This window comes from Simochromis diagramma, unplaced genomic scaffold (genome assembly GCF_900408965.1).
Source record: "Simochromis diagramma unplaced genomic scaffold, fSimDia1.1 OVJJ01000656.1, whole genome shotgun sequence".
Classification (NCBI taxonomy): domain Eukaryota; kingdom Metazoa; phylum Chordata; class Actinopteri; order Cichliformes; family Cichlidae; genus Simochromis; species Simochromis diagramma.
This window is the reverse complement of record NW_024387038.1, coordinates 237357-260522: the sequence shown is the minus strand read 5'-3', so window position 1 is coordinate 260522 and position 23166 is coordinate 237357. Positions and strand designations below refer to the sequence as shown.

General features: G+C 43.3%; 1 protein-coding gene across 1 annotated transcript; it reads right to left on the bottom strand.

The window, feature by feature from the left end:
* Positions 1 to 98: 98 nt before the first annotated feature.
* On the bottom strand, positions 99 to 21527 carry acap1 (ArfGAP with coiled-coil, ankyrin repeat and PH domains 1). Its single transcript, XM_040043427.1, has 23 exons — positions 21475 to 21527; positions 18842 to 18899; positions 15948 to 16067; positions 15754 to 15807; positions 15552 to 15610; positions 14790 to 14973; positions 14504 to 14548; positions 14311 to 14406; positions 11999 to 12073; positions 10972 to 11084; positions 10794 to 10845; positions 10607 to 10707; positions 10333 to 10444; positions 10022 to 10233; positions 9840 to 9909; positions 9551 to 9645; positions 6285 to 6472; positions 6129 to 6179; positions 5850 to 6031; positions 5294 to 5403; positions 2665 to 2775; positions 2524 to 2585; positions 99 to 1218 (listed from the first exon to the last, which is right to left on the bottom strand). The coding sequence occupies exons 1-23, from the start codon at positions 21525 to 21527 to the stop codon at positions 1121 to 1123; spliced, it is 2301 nt and encodes a 766-aa protein (XP_039899361.1). The 3' UTR covers positions 99 to 1120.
* Between the last annotated feature and the right edge of the window lie 1639 nt (positions 21528 to 23166).

Sequence of the window (23166 nt, the reverse complement as noted above, 5' to 3'; positions counted from 1 at the left end):
TCTTAACCTGGGTTCGATCGAACCCTAGGGGTTCGGCAGAGCCTCCGCCGTGACATGCACGGCTCATTTTGCGCACCAGTAAAAAACATATGAATGTCTTGAATTTGAAAAAAATCACATTTTATTTTTCACTAAAGAGGGGTTCAGTGACTGCACATATGAAACTGGTGGGGTTCGGTACCTCCAACAAGGTTAAGAACCCCTGGTTTAATACAATGTCACAGAAAGCAGACATACCCAATACTGATGCTCTTAAGCACAGCGGCTCCATCTGTGAGCACCACCAGTGGAGCTACATGCTCTTCTGTTTGCCAATCAGAAGAAAGCTGGATGAAACAAAGGTGGAGATAATGTGGCTTGTTTCAGAGAACGTGAGACCCAAGACAAAATTAGTAAGGATAATTAATGACTTTTGGAAAGTTGTGCAAAGCACCTCTAATAGGATGACGAGTTCTTTAAAATAAGAACTTATTACTGCTTCAGTTCAAAAGGTTAAAACTGAAATACACTGAAACACGAGTTTGAATTTTTCTTTTATTTGATCTGAATACAAATTGAATGTACCTCACATAATTTAGACAAAACATGAACAAAGTCCCAAATTTAAAAATCTGCAAATACTCCAGTTCATCGCAAGACGGTAGAAATAAAATGCAACTTTTAACAACAATTTCCTACAAACATTTTTTTGTTTCGTTTCATGTAATGAGTCAGTAGAAATCGCAAAACCTAAAACAACAGCCTCGTTTCGCTTACAAAAAGAAGGAAAAAAAAAAAAATAAAACAGATTTACTGGTTTTAATAAGAAAACTTTTGGCAGAGTAATGGTGCTACCCTCTGCTGCAGACACCTCACGCTGGTCTCATAAAGCTGTTGCAGTGTTTCCACTTGGACACGATTGTTCTGCTCTGACGTGCTCGCACAAAGAATTCACTGTTCGGAGCGTTCGTTCCCTCTGAAGTCAACACCAGCTGAGCTGTGACCGAACACGTGGCAGGTAGCCAGCGAGAGAGAGAGAGAGAGCGAGTGCATCTGCATGCCTGAAAGATGAATCTTTTCTATATGTGCCTGAAAGTATGTGGTGCTGCACTGTGGAATGAGGAGGTGGAGAGGCAGCTGGTTAAGACTTCGGGTCAGCACTGCGGCGTTTGAGCTTCTCCGGGTTGTTCGAGGCCATGTGGGAAAAGTCTCTGAAAATGTCCTGGTAGGTTTCATCACCTGAAAAAGACCAGAGAAGACGTGAGCCTCAAAAGCTTTTGGGAATATTGAAAAGCTTAAAGAACCCACATTAGTGCCGCCCTTGCTTTCTGAAAGCACCCGTACTTTAATGTGCCGCAGCCATCGTTTCATCAAAAGCTACACCGTTAATTGCACACCAACTATTTCCTGGACACGTTTAGAGCTGTAGCCCTAAAGCAAGACACATGCAACTGAACACATAAACACACGTAATGGCATGCACATGCACTTTACCTCTTAGTTTGCTGTAGGTGGCGCACACTGCACAAGCAGTTGAGACCAGCCGGACGTCTCAGAGGGCAGAAGGCAAAGGCACACGAGTGCATACAACACAGACAACAACAGACAAAGCACAGCACGTCAAATACTGACCAGCAGTTCTTTCAAGCAGACAAACAACTTGTTTTTTCTTGTCCTTTTTCCTGCTCTCCCCAATTCCCGCATGACTAAAAACCGGACACAGGAGACTAAAGTATAAAGTTATCAAGAAGCCCTTAAACGGACCCAGAAGACAACCACGAAGGAATGGTCTTTGCAGCTTGAAAAAGAGCCAAATGGCACAAAAAACGCAAACAAAACCCACTGTTAACCTCAAGCTCGAGGGGCTGCGGCAGAGCGCTCAGTTAAGCACAAAAGAGGTCAAATCCAACAGTGTCGAAGCTTAAACTGAGTCACCGTTCACAGAACAGCGGGAGAAAATTGTCCTTGAGAACCAAAACCCAACCCTGAATTTAGCTTACATAAACTGGAATAAGAAACACAGTCACAAATACACAAATCAGCACACTGTACAGACAGAAAATATCCTAAATACGCTGAAAATTGGCCTGACCCAGGTCTACTCTATACACAGCTTCTTTAAGCTCGCTTAAAGAACGGTTTAGTATTGAAGACGCCCACATGTAGGTCTGTGTTGACATAGTGTTCGGATGCTTTGTGGGTTTCAAAGTGCAGCATGATGTGCATTTACAATTCAAAGTGCGTGTGACCACCTCATGAGAACCACCCGTCGTACCCTCTGTTCCAGCCTATCTTCTCTCACAGGATTCTTGAAAAAAAAATCTAAGTTGAAGCTTGTTTTTTTCTTTTTCATCTATAAACTCATGCACGGTAAGGCATGCTTGATTTTAAAAATATATATGTTTTAGCCCAGTTTGTCATTTTGAATCCCCATAGCCCATCCACTTATATGGTTCTTTATAGCCTGGAGACTCTTTCTAGTATTGGCCAGCCCACCTCCAGTCCCGCCCACTCCCCCCCCTGATCCCTGCCCCTCTGAATGACCTGGTTGGCCGAACGCTCCATCCATCTCCCGCATCTCCTTGTTCATTTTGGCAATCCGCAACCTGAAAGACAGAAGATCGATTAAGCGACCCCGCCGCTGCTAACGTGGCTCACGTGTTTTCTTTCGAGTCAAACACTTACAAAGTGACGATGTCTGCATTGGCGTTATCCACGGCGATAGTTATCGGGTCCTTCTGGTTCTTGTCTCGGGCGTTGTAGTCAGCCCCTCGCTTCAAAAACAGACAAACCAACCTGAGAAACGGAGAAGAGAGAGCACATGAGAGACTTTAGCCTGGAAATCTATACTATATCCAAGCATTTCCAAGGACCCGAGCATTTAAGGAACTCAAGTGAAGGGACTGGAGTTTAAACTGACTTTCCCAACCAAAGCTTCTGGAGTTTAGTGTAGTTTCTCTTCTCGTTTTCTATCTCTACAGATCCACTTTCATATCCAATCAACATTAAACTCATGTCACAGTAAAAACCACAGCGTCACAGTACTCTTCTCAGGAATATCTTACAGGAAATGGGCAAATCTGCATGTATGTGTTTCCAAGCCCTAAGGCGTGTGCAAGAGAACCAATAAAAAAAATAGTTAAAACAATAAAAACAAACAGAATTATCAAACTCTAGATAATTCTTAAACGATCACTTTCCCTATTCCCCCTGTAGCCTCCCTTTATGCTGGCTTTTTTTCTGATTGGCTGCCCCTCTGAGAGATGACCGCATTGGGGATGTCCACTCATGATGTTTGGAGCAGTCTGAAGCCTGAACCTCAGGGATCACACAATAGCTTTCTAATGCACAGAGTCATTAGTTCATGCTTTTGATGGAAAGCACAACGGGGACTATTAGTTCATGGGTTTATTTCTGTATTAGATTCACGTGGGTTCAATTCTTGGAACTATGAGTTCTGAACAGTTGAGAAGAAGTGTTGTCATGAATGTATCTGAATCATGTTATTTCTTGAATTTCAATGTATTATTAGAAACAAATAAAAAGATACTTAAAGGTAAGGAAACAATGAATTATACTGTATTATGTATTATAAAGTGTTACCGAAAATGCTGCAAAAATGGGAAAAAAGCTACAGTTTTGAGACTATTTAATATCAATTATGTCCAACTAACTCGTCGCTCTTAAGAATAAACGTTTATGTTTCATTGTGACTCATTTTCCACTTTACTCACCACCGGCAGGTATTGTTGGCATAATGAGTCACACTAGCCTTGTTATTAGTTTAAATATATCTTAAGTGTGTATATCATCAAGTTTATACACAAAAATGGACATTCTGAATCCTTGACCTTGTTTTTTTGGTAATATTTGACATCTGTTAACGTCCCCTTGTTGTAGACAGTTGTTTACATCCTGGTGCTTTTGACCCTTACTCTTGATTTATGGTCGCTCTTTTTGAGTAGGTGTCTGCCTACAGAGAGAAGTATTCAACCTACGCAAACTGTTTACTCCTCCAAAAACCCAACGGCACGCAGCTTTACTGTGAGTAGGTCAAATGCTGTTTGGTGGAGAAGCTGACTAGAAAAGGGAAGGATGCAACAGTGGAGTTCACGGGGAACACGAGAAGTGCGAATTAAGATGAAAGCTAAAAAATCCAGAGTAAAGGCACAGGCGGTGGCCGCAGTGGGCACTTTTGATTGTTTTTAACACTCGGTTTCACTTCAGCTTATTGTAAAACTTCGCTCCTCTTCGCGGACGGCTGACAGGTCAACAACAGCACATGCAACAGCGGCCCGCAGACTGGTTGTACCGCATTATTTGGGTGTTAGCTCCATCCAGCAACAGACGCTGTCTGCAGGTGGATGGTAGTCTGTAGCTGCCAAGTGTCTGCGAATGGAGAACCATGACGAGGCCCTTAAACTTCACCCACAAAGGACAATAAGAGACTACAGAAAGTCACTGATACTTGACAACTTCAAAAAACTACGGACACACAAAAAAAAAAACTGCTGGCAGGGTGGAGTTGGAGGTAAACATCCAGGGCTAAACTTTTCTCAATTTCTAGCTAGTCTTAGTTTATGATCTTGCCTCCCCATTGCTGTCTTCCAGGCCCACGGTGTTAGACTTTTTGTCTCTGTTTAACATTTACATGTAAACCATACCCCCCACTGATTGTTCCCTGCTGTCCTCTTGTTTATTATTATAAATGTTATGTTATGATTTCCCAGTGGTTCAGAGTCATCTTACCGCCTCAGCCCCCCCTCTGGGTTGGTAATCTCACCATACTTTGGTAAACACACCCTCACAGGAAAACTGGATCTGAAGGCACGTCTTCAACACCAGACATCGAGGAAAAACGACAAAACGCACTCTTATGGTGAAGACTTGTCAGCCACCCGCCTTAAATCTACCCCGCTCTACCACCTTTTATACTCTAAATGGGACCACCATTTACAGAAGGAACATCATGTTGTGTTAAATAAGACTTGAAACCACCAACTGAGCCCATAAACCCATTAGGAAACTCTTTACTGGAATCATGAGCAGTCGAGACATTTTCTCATCGACTTCTACTCAATCAGACTGCAACTGGTGGAGTTGCCCCCTGCTGGCAACTGGAGGGACTGCAGGTTTAAGGTCAGGTTTACATCTTTCTACCAGTCCTCACATTTTTTACCCATGAAAGCATCCTGCATCACTGTGTTTTCTGAGTCCAATAACCAGTGTCTGTTTTCAGATTCTGTTATCTTGGTATGAAGCTATTTTTTTTCATTGAAACAGGGCCGTGTCACAGTATCTGTGTTTGTCTTACCCCGTGTGGCCCAGGATGGTGGCGTGGTGCAGCGGTCCCCTGCCATTGCTGTCCGCCTGGTTAACGTTGGCGCCGTTTTGCAGCAGGAACTCGCAGGCTGCCAGGGCGTTCTGACCGAAACAGGAGAACGCGTGAGCTCAAACACCCTCTGAACCTTTACCAATTGCACCGTGTGTCACACAGTGTGAGTAAAAGGCAGCTTAAGGATAAAAACGCCAGAGTATCGTAATCGTTGATGTAAATGCACTTATGGCAGTTAAGAGATACTTTATTTTTAGTGGGAAGGGTATTTTGACCAGAGAAAGTAGAAACCCATTGACTACTACATGACGGCGACTATTTCGGGACCTGTTTCAAAGGTAAGCCGTACCATCCCGCTTTTGTTCTCTACAAATGTTTAGCTGTACTCAAGCAAAGGCTGCTCAACCAAGACTGGTGTCCACAAATGGGACAACAGAGAGATTTCGTTATCACCTCCATCCATTTCCATGAGATCTAGAGGTCACAGAACTCGTAAAGATTCAAACTCTAATGATCGACTGAGCGTCCTTCTCACCACTGAGACAGCCTGTATCAGCGGCGTGCTCGACTCATCGTTCACGTTGACCCAGTTGACATCGGCTCCGTGGGCCAACGCGTCGGCCATGACGGGGAAGTTCTGCAGGGCTGCCGAGCGGTACAGCAGCGCCCCGGGGTGGAGGTGGCTGAGATCCTCCTCCTCCTCTTCCTCTTCATTATCTGAAAGATTTAACAGATGTAATGTTATGTGATTCTTCTCAAAAGCTGTACAAGCTCTTTTTTGGTGGATCTGTGTTTTGTTGAGGTCTTATCTCACCTCTGTGGAAGCCTGAATTGTTCTTCTGGACAAGGTCACTGGGGCTTAACCCTAAAGAGAGAACAACAGTCGTGATTACTGATACAGCTGACCAGGCCCTTAGCGTTATCGAAGTACGCCTTCCTGTTTGACAACAGGGGCGAATCGCTGCTTTACCTGTGACCCGAGGCAGAGTGGCTCTGTTCGGTTTGGGCTTGAGCGGCGGTCTCTGCGCGATCTGTGTGGCCGCTCGGTTTCTCCTGCCGCTGGATCGCCTCAGCGGGGGGTTCCTGCCAGTCTCAGGCAGCTTATGGATAAACTTCTTTTCAACATACTTTGATCGAATCCACGACTCCTTGTCTCCTCTGAGGATCAGAAAGTATCAGAAAATGAGAAAGAATAAGCGCGAGCGATGGAGGATACGCTTCTCTTACATCGAGGTAGAGTTAAAACAGAAGAAGGCCACGTGCAGGGCCGTGTCCATCAGTGTGTTTCTGGCTTTTCTTAAGCTCAGTTTCACTTCTCTACTTGAAGGTGTGAGACAGGAATTTAAGTTTTTTAATTTAAGTTTCTGAGGCACTGAGTCAAGTAATGCATTTATTTAAAATTGGGGATGTTTGTGTGCCTACTTAGTTTTTAGGCCTTTACAGACTCAAAGTTGACCACTGATTGGTATAATGTAACTATGCACACAACTAGCATTGTTAGAATTACAGGACAAGACACATGAGCAATAATCTTACAGAAGCAACTGTTGCTGTCCATCAGTCTGAGAAAGCTTATAAGGCCATATACAAATAATTCGAACTCCATCGTTTTACAGTGAGCAAGACGACACACAAGTGTAAGTGTAGGCTCAGATCAGACTTTCACAATCCAGAGCAACTGGGCAGCATGCTGGCACTAACACCTCATACCAACCGTGAAGCACGGTGGAGGAGGGGTGGTGATTTGGGCTTATTTTGCAGCCACAGGTCATGGGAACCTCGTGGTCACTGAGTCAACTATGAACACATCTACACACCAAAGTATGCGAGTTTTTGAAGTATTCTAGAGTTAAATGGCATCTCTCTGATAGCTAAAACTAAACTGGTTCATGCAACATGACAATGATCTCAAGCACAGCAGAAAATCTGCAACAGAATGAAGAAAAAAAAAAAGAAAGATTAAAGATGTTGCAAAGGCCCTGTCAGAGTCCAGACCTCAACCTGACTCAAAAGCTGAGGTAGGACCTTTAGAGAGCTGTGAATAAATAAATGCCCACAAACCTCAAAGAACTAAAGCAACGCTGTGAAGAAGAGTTGGTCAAAATTCCTCTATAGTGATGTGAGAGACTGATAAAGCCACACAGGAAACGATAACTTTAAGTTATTACTCTTAAAGGTGAATCTACAAGCTGCTGAATCATGGGGTGTAATTAGTTTAACGCGGTGTAATATTTCATGGGTTTCATTTTATAACTTAGTAAAGCCTGGATCACTGTTATTATGTCCTGATACCCAAACCTTTAGAGTTAAAAGAGGCTGTACTTCCCTTTGACCGTATCTGAAGCTTGCAGCCTCACTACAAGTTTCCGGAAAACACTTTAGTTAGAGAGTTAACCATCTGTTTCATGTACATGCTGCAGTTCCTGTCTGTCGTGACAAAACGCAGACGAGAGGAAGCAAAAGAAGAAGAAAAAAGGTCTGAGATGGGTCGTAGGCTGCTGATAAAGTTAACCATAAACTACAAAGATCTCCATGGAGAGCACCTTTTTATATTCAGCATATAAATAAACATGCTCGGTGAAGCAGTGGCGTCAGTCCGCTCCCACTCAGATCTGTAGCGAGTTAGTGATCAGTCAATGTAAAAATACAGCGTGCGCAAGCAGAACTGTTAGTAATGTTAATGTGGCAGCAGAAGGAGATGAAGAGCGTGTTCCTGTTTGTTTTTCTTTCCAGCTGCATCAATACCGATGTTCCATGAACCACTTAAAGAATGACGCTTGAACAGAGAGGGGATTGCAATGGATGTATGCAATATTCTCCCATCTGGAGGAGTCGTCTGAATTGCAAACAGGCAAACGCATAAAATAAAATACCAACACGATTAATGAAAGAATTGATTTAATTCAGTTGCAGCTGATTTGTTTTGCCTTTGGTATCAACCAACTATCATTAGCTCCTGACATCTATGGTCTACTTCCTCTACTGCTAATATTTACCCAATCGTCAGTCTTGTTTTGGCAATATAATCATCGCCTAGTTGCAAACTTAAAGGAGGAACACCAGTAATTTTCTACTGCAGCTCCAGGGTTAAGAAACACAAAATAGCTACTTTCAGCTGCTCCCTTGTCACAAGTGTTCGCCACAGCAGGTAGGTCCACATGTTTGATTCGGGCACATTCGTGTCTCGGCCTGAATCCTAATCAGGGACTTTAGTTTGATAAGCTAATGTGTAAACCACTCCACTGCGCTCAAAACTGAAGCACGAAAAGGCAGAAATAACTTGATTTTGACAGAAACCTTAGACATGTCCTGCTATATGCTCACACTTTTAACACTCGGTGGCATCCCCGTCCAATCAAGCAGAAACTCAGAGGCTTGAAACTGAAGCCAAACTACCAAAAAACCTGCCCGACCGCAATTGACTAAAAAAGTAAATGGATCTCACCAAAATTCTAAGTTTTACAGCAGAGATATTAATGTTACTTAAAACAGTTTAAAGTGCATTTCGAAGTTGATGCCAACTGTACATGGTGATTATTTCACAATTCTCCTGTTTACACTAAATTAACTATTTGAATTGTACCTATGGGTACAGGTGCGTACCACCGATTCTGCTTCAGCTAATCTGAGCCACTGAACTGGACGTCTCAACTATGTTTGTGGTATTTGTGCCTTTAAGACCCTTTTTAAATCAATAATCTGTCAAAAGTCTGTCCAGGAGGAATGTTCTCTAGTTTTTGAATGAAATGTTAATGTTTTATTTTCATGCCAGCGCTAATTTACATAAATCTGTGTCTGTGCATGCTTCTGAGATGAACCGACCTCTTGTCATAAGAAAGGTGGAAATCGATGCACTGCATTAAGCTAGTTAGCAGTAGCGGATAACTTAGCACTCTAGGACTCTTCCAAATCCGGTCACTCTGGGCTCCAAATAAACAAGATAGCAACAGGCAATGATGCTAAAATGAAACCATTAAAGCAGGTGGTTTGTAAACCTGTTTTTTGTGCCATCTTTTATATACAGTCTATGTTTCTGATGCCTTTTGTCTTGCACACGTCATGAAGTCTCCCAAAGCAAGATAGCAAACAAGAATAACTGTCGGACTACACAGCGCTCCTTCAGGACTACAGAGGATATTAAATATTATTTTTTAATACCTAAGGAGACTTCCTGTCACACATCTGCACGTGGAAAAATCAGCTGAATGCACGTTGGACTGGATTGATTATGCGTACCTGGGACTGGAGGGATTGGGCTTCTTGATGGTGATCTCATCAATCCGAGCTTCATAGATCCTGTTGATAACTGTGTTCCCCAACTCACACATCAACTAAAGGCAGCAGGGAAACAAGAACAAATAAACCAGATTAAGTACTAATTTCTTTCTAATTTTTTTTATTTTGTTTTTGCTTATATAAAGAAAATGGTTGCATAATCCATTGCGCAATCATAATTTTCTCTGGAACTTTTTCACAATAGGCCACAGGGAGGTGGAGCCGCTGCAGCTTTAAAATTTTAAATTACCTTAATAAGCTCGGGCTCCCAGGAGTCGAGGGTGAGGGAGCGCACTTTGGAGAAATGGACTCCAAGGCTCCTGGCAGGGAAGGAAACCATTAAAGCCCACAGTGGAAGCCAAATGTGTGTGTGTGTGTGTGTGTGTGTGTGTGTGTGTGTGTGTGTGTGTGTGTGTGTGTGTGTGTGTGTACCTGTGTATTCCTGAGCAGACAATACAAAGTGTGATGCCCAGGTTGATGGAGGCCCAGTCAGGACCCGGCTCTCCGCAGTCGCAGCACTGCCTGTTCCCCGGGATTGCCTGAACCTCCTCCAGTGCTTTGCAGCCCTCGTTGTCCTGATCCACGCCTCCTCCACCTCCTCCTCCTCCCAGGCTGCTTGTAGACACCGAGCTGCAGCGCTGTCTCTGATAACAGAGACACATGGGAATGGCGAGCATTTAACTCCCACTGGAAAGTGCACGTTGAAGATAATGTGTGTGTGTGTGTGGTGTATGCGTTCTCACTGGGCTGAGCGTGTCCTCTCGGCGCTCCTGAAAGGCTGAGGCGATGCTGTTTTGGACGGCGCTGATCCATGCTTGCTGCTGCCTTTCTGAGTCTGCCTGCAACAAACAGCACCTACGCACACAAAGTCACACAACAGTGACCATTTAACACTCGAGAAGCAAGAAACTAACACCTCGGCAGTCTGCAGGACGCTTTCACACACATGTGACGCTAATGCGACTTCACCACCATTACTGGAACAGACACACGCAGGTGTGCATGAAGTGAACTCACTTTGATGGGGAAACCACTTCAAAGCAAAAACGCCTCTCGTTTTCAATGCTGGGTTTGACTGTGCAAAGACGCAAGTCCTCCACCACGACTGTAGGCTGGTCCTAAAAGATGGACAAACCGTGATGGTCAGGTTGCATACGTGCAAATTCGTCTTTCGAATGTGCTCGTGACCCTAAGCGAAATTTACCTTGAATTTCTTCTGATACACCAGCTGATTCTTCTGAATTGAAAACCAGCGCCTGAGGTGGAGAAAGAGTTTAGCTTTTTAGCTGTTTTCATTCACTGCCGGGCAAGCAAACGCACGGTGGACATCGGATTTATCACAGTGAGGTTCATGAGAGGAAAAGCGCACAGCAAAGTTGTACCTGCTCCAGGTCTTGAAGGCGTTGCTGGCCCTCTTGTACAGATAGCCCTCCATCGCGATCCCATTAGCTGCGTCACCATTAAAGTCCATAATGGAGTCATCATAAGACATGTCCTTGAAATATTTAAGAAATTAAAATCACATTGTGTCATCTGCTTCAAGGCCTTTTTTTTTTCTCCCCACAGCTTTAATTGTGTTTACAAAAAGTGATGTAATTGGTGCGGTCCAGATCTGGTGTACCATGTGGAATGATTATTCTTTGGGTTGTCCCCCCTGTTTGCAACATCTGGGCCAAAAGTTATCAATAGCGGTGTTGCATTTCATCCGAGAATGATGCAAATAAAGCAACCATGCTATAATCGATGCCATTCAAATGTGGGCTACTTTTAGGCTGACATCCAGGCCTCACCTGACCCAGTAAGTTGCATCTTTGCTCATGTTAGATTTGTTATATTTGCACCAAAATGCTTTAGTCTCACAGTACATCAGTTTGTCGGGGCCAGAAAAAGCCCATCGGCACTGAATCCTTTCCACAAGATGCCAAAGTCCCTGGTGGGCTCCAATGAGCAGAGCGTATTTTACTGAAATACACATCTGTCTGCACAATCAGGAGCTTAGCAACCAAACCTAGCATACAGGTACCTCTTAGTCCCCTTGAGGTTTTTATCTTTTTATCTATATTACATGTTATTATGTTGCCTAGCAACCACCTACCAACTGTCTAAAATAACTTGTTGGATTTATGCATCTCTATTAAATCATTGCGTCATTTTAACTTCACAACACTAACATCTCATTTTTATTGTTGCAACTTTCATTATGCATCATATACTGTTATGTCATCGTGTTGTCTAGCAACCACAAGAGATTAAAATCACAGATGAAAACACAGCTACATCGTGTAAAAACGAACGTGACAGCACCAGAAATGCCGTCTTCGTTGTTCCACTGTCTCCGTCTTGTTAAAACCTAGTGCCTACATTACCCATGATGCCCCTTTCGGTTGTGAACGTTTGTAACTGCATTACCTTTTTCTTGATTGCTGCGTGTCTTTGCTCCATGTCCCTCTTTTCTCTGGCACAGTCGAGGACAAACTGTTTGTGCTGTCAAAACACAACACGACACAGCGGTTATTAAACCTGGATTCATATTTTTACACTTTCAGCTCGCTGTCCAGCTCTACCAGGTTAAACACACACACTGAAAGGACAGTGGTTCGATCACCATCCCCTCCTGTCACTGTGCTGAAATACCCTTGGGCAAGATAGTGAACCAAACACTTTATAACTGAATGTTAGAAACTGTTTATGCGTTGAAAGCGAGTAGCGAGATGCTTTAGAAGCACCAGCCTATTTACCAGTCAAACTGAGATTATTCAGAACATCAACATTTTTACGAGCCTTCAGATTTGCACCACTTTTATTCAGGTCGCTAAACTAGTACAAAAACCCCCCACACCAACTATTTTTCAGCATCTCTCACCGATCACTTTATATTTTCCTTTATTTCACAAGAACATCGCAAATTTTAAAAAATAAAGCCCAAAACAGTTTGTGAGGACCGTTTAAAACTGTAAAACCTGCATAGTCTTTCCATTTAATGTTATGAAGGAGAGTTTTCTCCTTTCACTTTCATCTCCGACACATTTAGTTCTTTCAGAAACTCGGAGAGATCGGCAGCTTCGCGGTGGGTTATCACTCCTGCGCACTCTTGTGCAAACAGGAACGAGGAAGTGCTGAACTTCTGCCGTGTATCCTGCGCCAAACCAAAAAACAACATGGGTGGTCTCTCCTGCACAGAGCCTGCTTAGAGCATCACCCTCTCCCTATTTCACTCTCTCCTCTGCTCTTGCTCGTTCTCATCATTTCCTGTTCAAACAGGAAGCGCTATTCTGTGGTTTGATCCGGTCAGTGAACGTGTTCACAATTTACTTCCTGTTTGAAACTCTTTTTATTTGATCAAAAACACTTAGCAGCAATGCTGCCTCTGCTCAAGGTTGACGGTGCAGAAAAGATTTTACAGTTTCCTCTGCAAAGGAGCAGGAAGGGGCGCACGCGCACACACACACAGACATGTGAAATATTTCCTGTTGTTGCTCACTTTTTCCTGTCACGATGAAAGTGTGATGTCACCTTGTGACTCCACTGCCCCTCCCCAAAAAGATGCCAGTTCCTAGTTGGACAGAGTTAACCCAAACAGCATTTTGGCCAAAAGCATCATACCATGACGCCTGTGGTCCACAAACACGATTGTTTCATTCAAAATGTTTTAGCAACATCTTGTGTATCCCTAAGCCAGAACAAACATTTGTAATCCATTTCCTGCCTCATAAATCATCTGCGAGGCTTTTCTGGGTGTTTCAGGTCTACGTTGTTCACCAGCTTTTGGTTGGCTTCTCTCTTTTTAGCATGCAGACAATGTACAATGCAGCAGTTTATCACCACTAACTAATCAACTCAGCAGCAACACTTTGTCTATACATGTGGTCCGATCATGCTTACTGTGAGCGTCCCTTGAAAAAGCTCATTCTAATGCAAGAAAAACACTCTGTGCAATAAGTTTACAGCAATTAGTGTTCGGCTCAGGATAAAGACTCAAACTGAGAAACTGCTAATGTGGCTGTGTCCACTTTTTTGTTTAAGGAAAACATTTTTCAGAGATGAAATTAACACGTTGACAGCCTAGGCCAAAAGCACTTTTTGTCTATAAAGCTTATTTCCTCCTTCAACAACTGTAGAGTAGGTTAAGATTTAATACAATACTGAAGTTATATCCTTAAAATTGTGTAATTTTACAAGACCAAACATGGTCACTTCTGGTCTAAAAAGACCAATGAGTGCATCAGGAGTGGCTGTTTCCATCTTTTACATACAGTCTATGGGGGCAGACTTTGTTACCTATTTTAAGGGTGGCTCTTTGGTGCCCTGGCAGGGCCTCTGTGTGCGTGTATGTGTGTGTTGCTTGCTCTTGGCAGCTGACTCCAGTTTAGCCAGAGAGAGGAGTGCTCCAAGAGCTCAGTGCAGAGGAGGCGGTTTTGTTTGGCTCCTTTAACCCTTCTTTGGTTACTCTTTTGTTTAGTTACCAGCTTCTAGTTTTGTTGTGTTTTTAAATCATCATTTGTTGTTATTCCCTTGAACTTCTTAGAAAGAAACACACACACAGCAGGATTACAAGTAAGGTTTCTATTCTACACATTCACAAGTATGAACGCATTTTTCTCACATTGAGGATGTCTTCTTCCTGTCCTACTGCTACTTATTTATGACTCATGCACAGACGGTTTCAGTCACAAAATGTCATTTTAACCGAAACAGCGATGTAACAAAACAGAAATAGTTACCTCTTCATTCAGCTTTTGTCGATACTCGTCCAGTTCTGACAGAGACTGGTGACCCTGCAGGAAGAACTGGGCTTGGGCATCCATCAGCGACAACATCTGACAGGAAGCAACACAAAGCCAGTGAGAAACGTCTGAAGATAGAGTATGCATTTAAAAATGGACACATACAGGTAAAAAAAAAAAAACAACTCACTGCCAGCAGAATATCTGTCTTCTTCTTGGCCTCAATGACATTAATCTGAAAAAAAGAAAATGCAGGAAGCAATGGTTAGAGAGACTTCCATATTTTCATGACCAAAACAGATACTGCCCAGCCAGAAGCCACAACCACAAGACTGGACGGAAGCCCCGAGGCAGGCCAGTTATCATCCAAAGCAAAAGTATGACCACTGTGCTGCTGCTGCAGGCTGTTGTTCCAACCTAGCAGTCTGAGTTAAAGTGAAGCCTGTGTGAGCCTCTCTGCACTCATCTTTCCTCACCTCCAGCACGTAGTCCAAAGCCTCAGACCTGAAGGCCTTGCGCGCGTTGAGCAGGGCGTTACTCGCCTCGTCCACTTCGTGCTGCTTCCCGCGTGGAGCCTGAGCGTTCCTTGACAGCGACCCCTCCAGGGCTTCGCTGCTCTTTTCAAACTCTTTTCGTCTGTCCTTAAAACGACGAACATCTCTGCAGAACAGGAGACAAAGGTAAGAAGGGGAAAAAAAGTATTATGCTGTGCAAAAATCTTGAGCCATCACTTTTCTCTGCACATATTTCCTGCAAATGTTCTAGTAATTTTGTATTACAGTGCTCTTGAGCAACAGTTCTCCATGCTTTCTTAATGTCTTTCAAAAATTATTCTGGTGGCAGATCAGTTTTTATGCAAAAGCAGAAAGCAAGTTATTGGATGCTGCTAAGTCACATGCACATGATATAAAACATTTTTTAATCACCGGCAAATTTATTGTTCTTTCTTTCTTACTTTTTTACCATAGCTTTTGTGCAATACTGTTTACCACGTGACGCTATCGCAAATACCTCTCTTATCTAATCTACCAAGTTATTTCCACTAATGGGAGCAGACCACAAGACAAACTATGAGGAGAAGCAGAACGATTATGACAGGCACACATGCAGGGGAATGACTGTATCTAAGGAAAATGTACGTATGTATGAAGTGTATGCTGGTGCTGGTGGGAAAGAAACTCAGAAATTAAAGCCTTAGATCGAACACACAGGTGGGGCCACCGTAGCGGCTCACTCACTCTTTCACAAAGCTTTGCAGCTTCGCCCTCACTGACTTCTGCGTGGTCTCAATCACTTCCTAAAAGGAGACAAAGACAAACATATTAAATGTCAAATGTAATATGTTCAGCGGCGTGCTGCAGCCGTACTTGACCACATACTGCAGCTGATAAGGATCGGCACTGAAAAGGGGAAGTCAGAGGCCGTGAATAACAAACTCACCCCCTGTGCCTCAAAAATGACATTCAGCTTTTTGGAAAATTTCTCCAAGCAGTCCTGCAGAGCACAAATCTTAGATTAGACTCTGAAACTTATCAAGTCAATAATGCATTTTAATGTTTTCATTCAACGATTCATAACCGCCATCTTTATTTACAGCTTCCGGGCACTTTGAGAACCCAGTGTGCTCTGCTCACCGCCATCATCTTGTCCCCGGAGCATTGGTGTCCGAGCTCCCGGAGGCCATTCACGAAGCTCTTGCTGGTCTGACAGTAGGCTTTGCCGGCCTCCAGCATGGCCTGGCACTGTTTCACTAGCTGGATGACACAAATAAGCAACACGAAGATTAAATGATCTCCTGAACAATGTAGCAGCAGGCAACAAACGTCAGTTTAACATAATCTGCATTCATGCTGAGTATAACCTTGTTCACAGATTTTAATTCTGGTTGTTCAGTAGCTGTACTGGAGACCTGAGAGAATAAGTATAAAACATGAAGTGTTTCAAACCTTCATTCTATCTAAAGGCCACCAGGTGGCGATAGCTGTGGTTGCAGCTGCAAAAAGACTTGTGGTCCTATAAAATTGTATGCAGAAAGCAGCTTGACGTCTGTAAATAGTTTCCTGCTAAGTGTATGAGCTCAGTCGTATATTTTGAGTCATACTGAAGAAAGAGCGGTCGACCACTTCGTGTAAGCACTATGTTTGTTTCTCTTTTAACTCCATTTTGGTCTCCACCACCATACGAGGACTATATGAGGCTCTTTTATCTGTTAAAGTTAGCTTTTTTCTTCTTCTTCTGTTGCTAGCTTATAGCTAATTTGGCTAGCTGGCTAAATAATAAACAGCAATGTTGTTTTTGTCTTATTTTTGCTGAAACAGCTTCTTGATAGTCTGCTCCTGGAAAATATGAGAGGCTGTTTCTGCCACTGGAAAAATAAATTTGCCATCTATGAGTCAAAAATTCAGGTTATTATCAAAATTTTGACTTACAGACTAAAATTTCCGAGGAAGTTGAAATTTTGAGATAGCTGCCTGAAATTTTGACTCTAGCTAACTTGAAACTCAAAATCAGCTCTTTCTGGTAAAAAATAAAAATAAAAAAGATAAAAATTTCATTGGTGGAAACAAACAGCACTGATGGAAGGACTGAGACTGAAACAGCACAAACTGCGTCATGCCAGGAAAACTTGCTTTAAAGCTATTTAGAGGCCAGGAAAGTGGAGGATCTCTATGTGTTGAATTATGCTTTTTAAATAAAAGTAAGTAGTAAGTAAATACATTAATTTTTTAATTAAAGGTCAAATATAAACTGAGCTTCTGCCTTGGAAAGATAAGGCCTGTACCCAGTGTCCACCCTCACAGTCGTTTCCACTTTTTTGTTGATTAGATCTTTCCTCTGGCCTCTGTGAGGACCCTTTGAAGTTCAAAAACAAGAAATTGCATGCAGATTATATTTTCTTACCCATTAAAAGCTCCATTTATCAAGCAATAAAACCCACCGCTGATCACTTCAGCGTGATCTGCTAACTTACAGCTTGAAGCTTTAGGTGGTTTTCAAGCCAATTCAGTGACTTTATGACTTTCCTCTTAAGTGCTGCTTGTGACCACAAGCGTTCAGCAAAAAGGACTTAAACCCTGTGGGAGCTCCTCTCTTCCCCAGCGTGTTCAACAGCTCATGACCTTTACTACATCTGCAAATATCTAATTCAATGCAATAATTTAAAAGACGTGCAAGGAGAAATCTTTAGTTTTATTTGCGTCACATTTAAACCACCAGTGACATCTGAGGAGGCACGTCGCAGTGACAAAACCTAACCTGTAATGGATGTTTGGGGGGTAAAACATTAATAATAAATCCCTGCACCAAGACATGTCAGTGACTCATTATGTAAGCACACACATCACCTGAGCGTAGATATGACTGCAGTGGCATCATAGGACACGCTGTCTGACCTTTTTGTGCAAATCTCAGTCAATTTATCTGCATTTCTCTGAGCAAAAGCACCTCTGAACCTCTGAACACAGCGAAGACGTGAAGCTGAATCCACACGCTTCAGTCCTGAACTCAACGAACTTCAAAAATTGTTGAAAAAAAAAAAAAAAAAAAAAAGCGTAGTGGCTAATTTGCATACAAAACACACAGATTACGCATCTCTCTACACTGCTACAGATCACAAATGAGCTCCATGCAGCATTAAATCCACACTTCACTTACATAATGAATACTTACAATCAGACCTTTATATAGAATATTAAGTTTGATTTGTACTCCAGCAACGTTTAACTCTAAACACCCCCCTTTTTGAGACTGTGGTATCACTCGTACAGTAGATTATCTGCTGACTTCTTCTGATCTAGTCAGATAACTGAAAAATATAGCGTGCAGTGTCTGTCAAAGAAGAAGAACTTTGTCCCAAAATCCTTTTGGGATGTGGCTCAGACCTGTCGCAGCCTGTGAAATAGCACCGGGACAGAAAAAAAAAAAAAAAACATGTGCTACTTCCTTAAACCTAATCTCGTGGAAAACATCTCATGCATGCAGGGAAAGGCTTCTTTCTGTTTCACCTGCTCAACTGAAATCAGTCACATTCATGACACTTTACAGGCAAAGTGAGTGTGTTTGTTCTTTTGTTTTTGTATTTAAAAATGGTAAAATATAACATGTGGGAACCTGAGCTCGCAGAATAACTAACAACATAGTAGTAAGTCACTTTGATTTGTGCTTATTCCGTATCATCGGGGAACAGAAACGCAGCATGTGACTGACGTCTATCAGATGAATAGATCTGAAACTGTCGATTTTTACAGCGTGAGCACGCAACAGGGAATATAGGTCGGCACGGCGAAGCAGAACAAAGTGCAGTTCTCTCTGAAGCAGGACAATATGATGGGGAAGCAGCACCTGCAGGCACTTCCTGCTCGCCGTCAGGTGAAAAAAGCTCCAACCACCAACGCCCACCGCTGACTTCGCTGCCACTGTCCATCGACATGTGATGCCTCGTCTCCGTTTGTGCGCTTGTGTGTTTGTGTGTGAAGTGGAGCTGTGACTCACAGCGGTGCTATTTCAAAAACATCTGGAGGTGTCTTACCTTCTCCAACCGTGTCTCGAGTTCACTCACGTCATTCTGGACGTCTTCGATCTCAGCTCTGGAAAAGAGAAAATTCCAGTTAAAGGTCAGGGGTCATGGATTTTTCAATATAAGGCGTGAAAACCCTTCATTTTAAAGTCATTTATCAGCTCTATCCTCTCAAAAACTGCTTTTTCTCTTTTTTGCACAATTATAAACTAGAATAAAGAATAAAACTAGAATAAAACACAAACTTTCTGATGTTTTACAGACTAAATGTTTCATTTCTTTACACATTTCTGCAAACATCACTCCACCTGCTCTGTGATTGGCTGGGTTAGCCACCACCACCCCTCCCCCTCCTGCAAACCCTGATCTAAAAAAGCAGTTAAGAAAATGAATGGATGGATTCTTGCACATTTTACTGCTTAAAACATAACCACTGCAATATGATGCGCTTCTGTGGTGCAAGCTCGATACCTTCATGGACAGCTTTATTTCTCCATTTCTTATTTGCTCTGCACGCTTACAAACCAAATAATTCATGCTTAACATTTTTATTCTTGTGCTTTATTTCCACTGAGACGATGCATATGACTCGTCAGCATTTCCATGCCTTTAAAAGCAGTGGATGTCAACGTGTCACCGTCACAGTGCGCAGGAACAGTCGGAATCGCACAACAGGAAAGAGTATTTTTTTTGTTGTCTTAATATTGTGCAGCTAGAGACTCGTCACGCTGACAGAATTACTCCACATATTTCACGGCTGCCACTATTTCATGCCCCGGGCATCTTGTTTTACACTCATTTAGCTGTAATTAAGCATGAAGCGTTGGGTATTTTTAGAATCTCTGTGACCTTCGGCAGGGTTTGAAGTGCATTCCTGTGGGTTTGAATGGAGCTTAGGGGACGCTCCAGCCATCAGAAGTTTATGTAGGCCCACATGACTGCAAAGAAAACCTCCAGTGTGCGTGTAATTGATTACGTTTTGTTTTCTGGGTTCAGGATGTGGACTCGAACTTCTCTGAGACAAAAGCTCCTCAGAGATCCTCTTCAGGGCTGGTCTTTTTAAGAGCCTTCTTCTTTTTCTTGTTTTTTTTGTCGTGACACTTTCTTTCGATCTCTTTCTGCCTGTCGTGTCTTCTCATACCAAAAGCTAAACCATGTGGTTTCCGCTGCCTTCCACCAACAGTACAGAGATACAGAGAGAAACAGAGAGACAGAGAAAGAAAAAAAAAAAGAGGCGCGTCTGAGTGGGGAGAGGAGAGGAGGCCCGGGACAGACAGTAACTGTTTGTGTTTGTTAGTGCGGCGAGGTTTGAATCAAAGTCTGAGGTCATGTGCTCTTGAAACACGACCAAATGACATGTCAAGCCAGGAGAGAAGGGAAGAAAAGGGTTGTTTTTTTTAAAAAAAAAGAAAGAAAAAGGGTCTAAAGGAGAGAGGCCACTGTGGAGGAGAGTGAAGGAGCCCTTGATTAAAAAGAAGCACATCCTTTTTATCTTCTTCATGTCTCCTTGCAAGAGAGACGGAGGCTAAGAAAGCAAATTAAGACAGAGCTTAAGCTGAGTTTCCGCCGTGGTTCTCCCCACAGAAAACACGCTTCCTGTCTCCTGTTGATCACCTCAGCACATCTCGCTTCACTTCCTGTCGCCCTCCCACCCCGCTGTTACCTAGTAACCAGAAGGTACCACATTTGAGTGTCTGTCCCAAGGTGTCAGAGCACTTTATTTCCCCTCTTTTTTTTTTTGGCCCTCTGTATTGTCCATCCATCTTCCCGTGTATGTGTGTGCGATTATGTGTATTTGATGACTGCAGCACCTCCTCCTCCCTCCTTCACCCTGCTCGCAGCCTGACACGAGACCTCACCACGTCTGCTGCCACAAGTCAAACTTTCCACTGCTGTGTGAGCCCCATAAATTCAAGATGGGCGAGAGAGAAAGACTGAGGTATGCCAAATCAGGCTGAGGCAGCCACTGTGACTCAGGCGAGCTGCCACAAACTGTCAAGGCACACCCAAAGTTGTGCCAAGCTCTCTCTTGAGCCACTTGCAAAAGCAACTCAGAAACACTTCCCTTTCGATTGCACCAGATGTGCTGATGTTGAAAGGAAACTGATCGCACTCCGCTTTGCTGACACGCAGCAGGGGCTGCAGTGACCCGGCCTGAATTAAGATTTCGATTCTCTGAAAAATGAGTGTGATCTCTCTGAGAGTGGAGGTGGGTTGATCTCGACAACTATCAGGAAGAGGAAGCATCAAAGCTGCAACTGCAGTTTGGAAAACCAAGCCACTAGTGATAGCACTGCTGATATTTTCCACTGGAAGGAGTTTCGTGGCGATGTTTGAATGTCCGTGGCTAGTACAGGTTTTCTGTGGTCTCGGTGAGACGTGGGAAAGCACCTCAGAGCAGCAGATCAGCCCCCCACGGCCCTGCAGGCCTGCACAATGTCCTCATAGCTTTCAGTGACTTTTGACCCGAGCAGCTCAAACTCTCTGACAGAAGAGTGAGCAGCAACACCGGCAGATGCGTAAATGTTTTATTAGGGAAACATGAATCAGCCTTTAATCCATAATCTCCTGCTGGAGCTGGAGCAAAGCCAGCTTTTCACTGGTGACATCAGCATGACTAACAAAGGTACAGGTGAAACTCTTACCTGAAGCGCGGGGAGTCCTTCAAACCCTCCTCAAAGTCCAGCTTCACCGTCATCCTTTGCGTTGACACCAACCCTCGTGACACTTCGTGTATGTATGTGACTCCTGGCTTTCAGCTGGAGGTGCAGCCTGGCAAAGACAAAAACTAACTCTTTTTCCCCCCCACTCGTTTTAACGCTCCACATCGGCAGCCCGGATCATTGTTCTCGCTGCTGGGTGTTTTCGCTCTCGCGTAGAACTTGTTTTCCTCTCCGGGTTTCTTTCTTTTTCGCCCGATCTGTTGCACATTCGCGTCGGAAGAGAACTTGTCAGCACTGAATGAACTGAGGGGATGTTAGTCGCGTCATTACCATCTTATGCGGCAGATTTTAAAAAAAAAAGGAAAAAAAGGCACAGTCCGGCGCAGAAGATGCGCAAAGCCACGGGAGGAGTTCCAGCAGAGGGCCAGAGTGTCCTTATGGATCCCAGAGGATTTCAAATAAAATCCGATGGCAGCGTGAATCAGGACTCCCCGGGGGTGCCGAGTCTAGTACTCTGCCTGTCTCTCTGCCTCTCTCTCTGTCTCAGAAGAGGTCCACCCCCCATGTCACGTCCCACTATTTCCGGGTTTGTTACTCATGGCAAACTGTGGTTTTGAAGTAGGAAGCTGCACATAATAAGAGACATACGCTGCCAAGTTGCATCATATGAAAAAAACGCCGAGCTGAAAGACTTACAATGTGACACTAACGTTTAACATCCACACCGGCTACAGCAGGCCGTGTCGTGACTTTTCACCCCCTCACTTAGTTTCTCCCTTTGTTGTTTGTGTGTTCTACTTTTCAGTTACAGTACAACAGTGAGCTTCACATGCAGTTAGACTGGGTGTGTATTCTTGTCTGACAACCTTGTCTGTTATGGTTTTTACTGAGGTGTAAAGAAACTCCCCTATAGCCACCCACTGCCAACAGATCCGCTATGGAAGTTCATTCATGCCAAGAAAATAATGAACCTATTAATAGCAATGGAAAAGCGATTCCACGAATGGAAGAACAAGAGGTTTGACATTCTGTGTTTAAATATGTGGCGTTGTTTTGATTTTTAATGTGTCTAAATGGCTTTAATAAAACTATTTTTAAAAATGTGCGCACATTTTCTACATAAATCCAAAGTGCCTTTCTTTTTTACCCTTTGCCCACAGCCAATAGTGTGTAACTACAGGAAATATTAGGTTAGAAATGTAGTCCACTAGTTGCTATACCACAACACCGATGTAAGGCCAAAAGTAAAACTGATAACGTTTTGCTAGGAATATTGTTTCACCCTAGTGACAGATCCAAATCAAACAGAGAGATTCATTATTCATAGGGAAGCAGGAGAAATATCATTATAAGAATAAGGGCACCAGGTTAGCAGCTAACCTGGTGCCCTTATTGCAGGGGTTGCTCATGTGCTGACAAACTTCAAACTACAGCAGAGTCAATGTGCAAAGTTTGCAATGACAGACGAGGTGAGCGTGGTCACAGCACGTGCACTTGTCGGCAGAGATTTTACATTACAATGCACTACACATGTGCCTGAACTTCAAAGAAGTATAACAGGAATGACTACTCCGCCATCGCCAGCTATAACTGAGTATAGCCGAGTGATAAGTGGCAAATAGTTTGATTCTGTTTAAACAAGCCTAATGACAACAATGAACAGCACTCAACAAA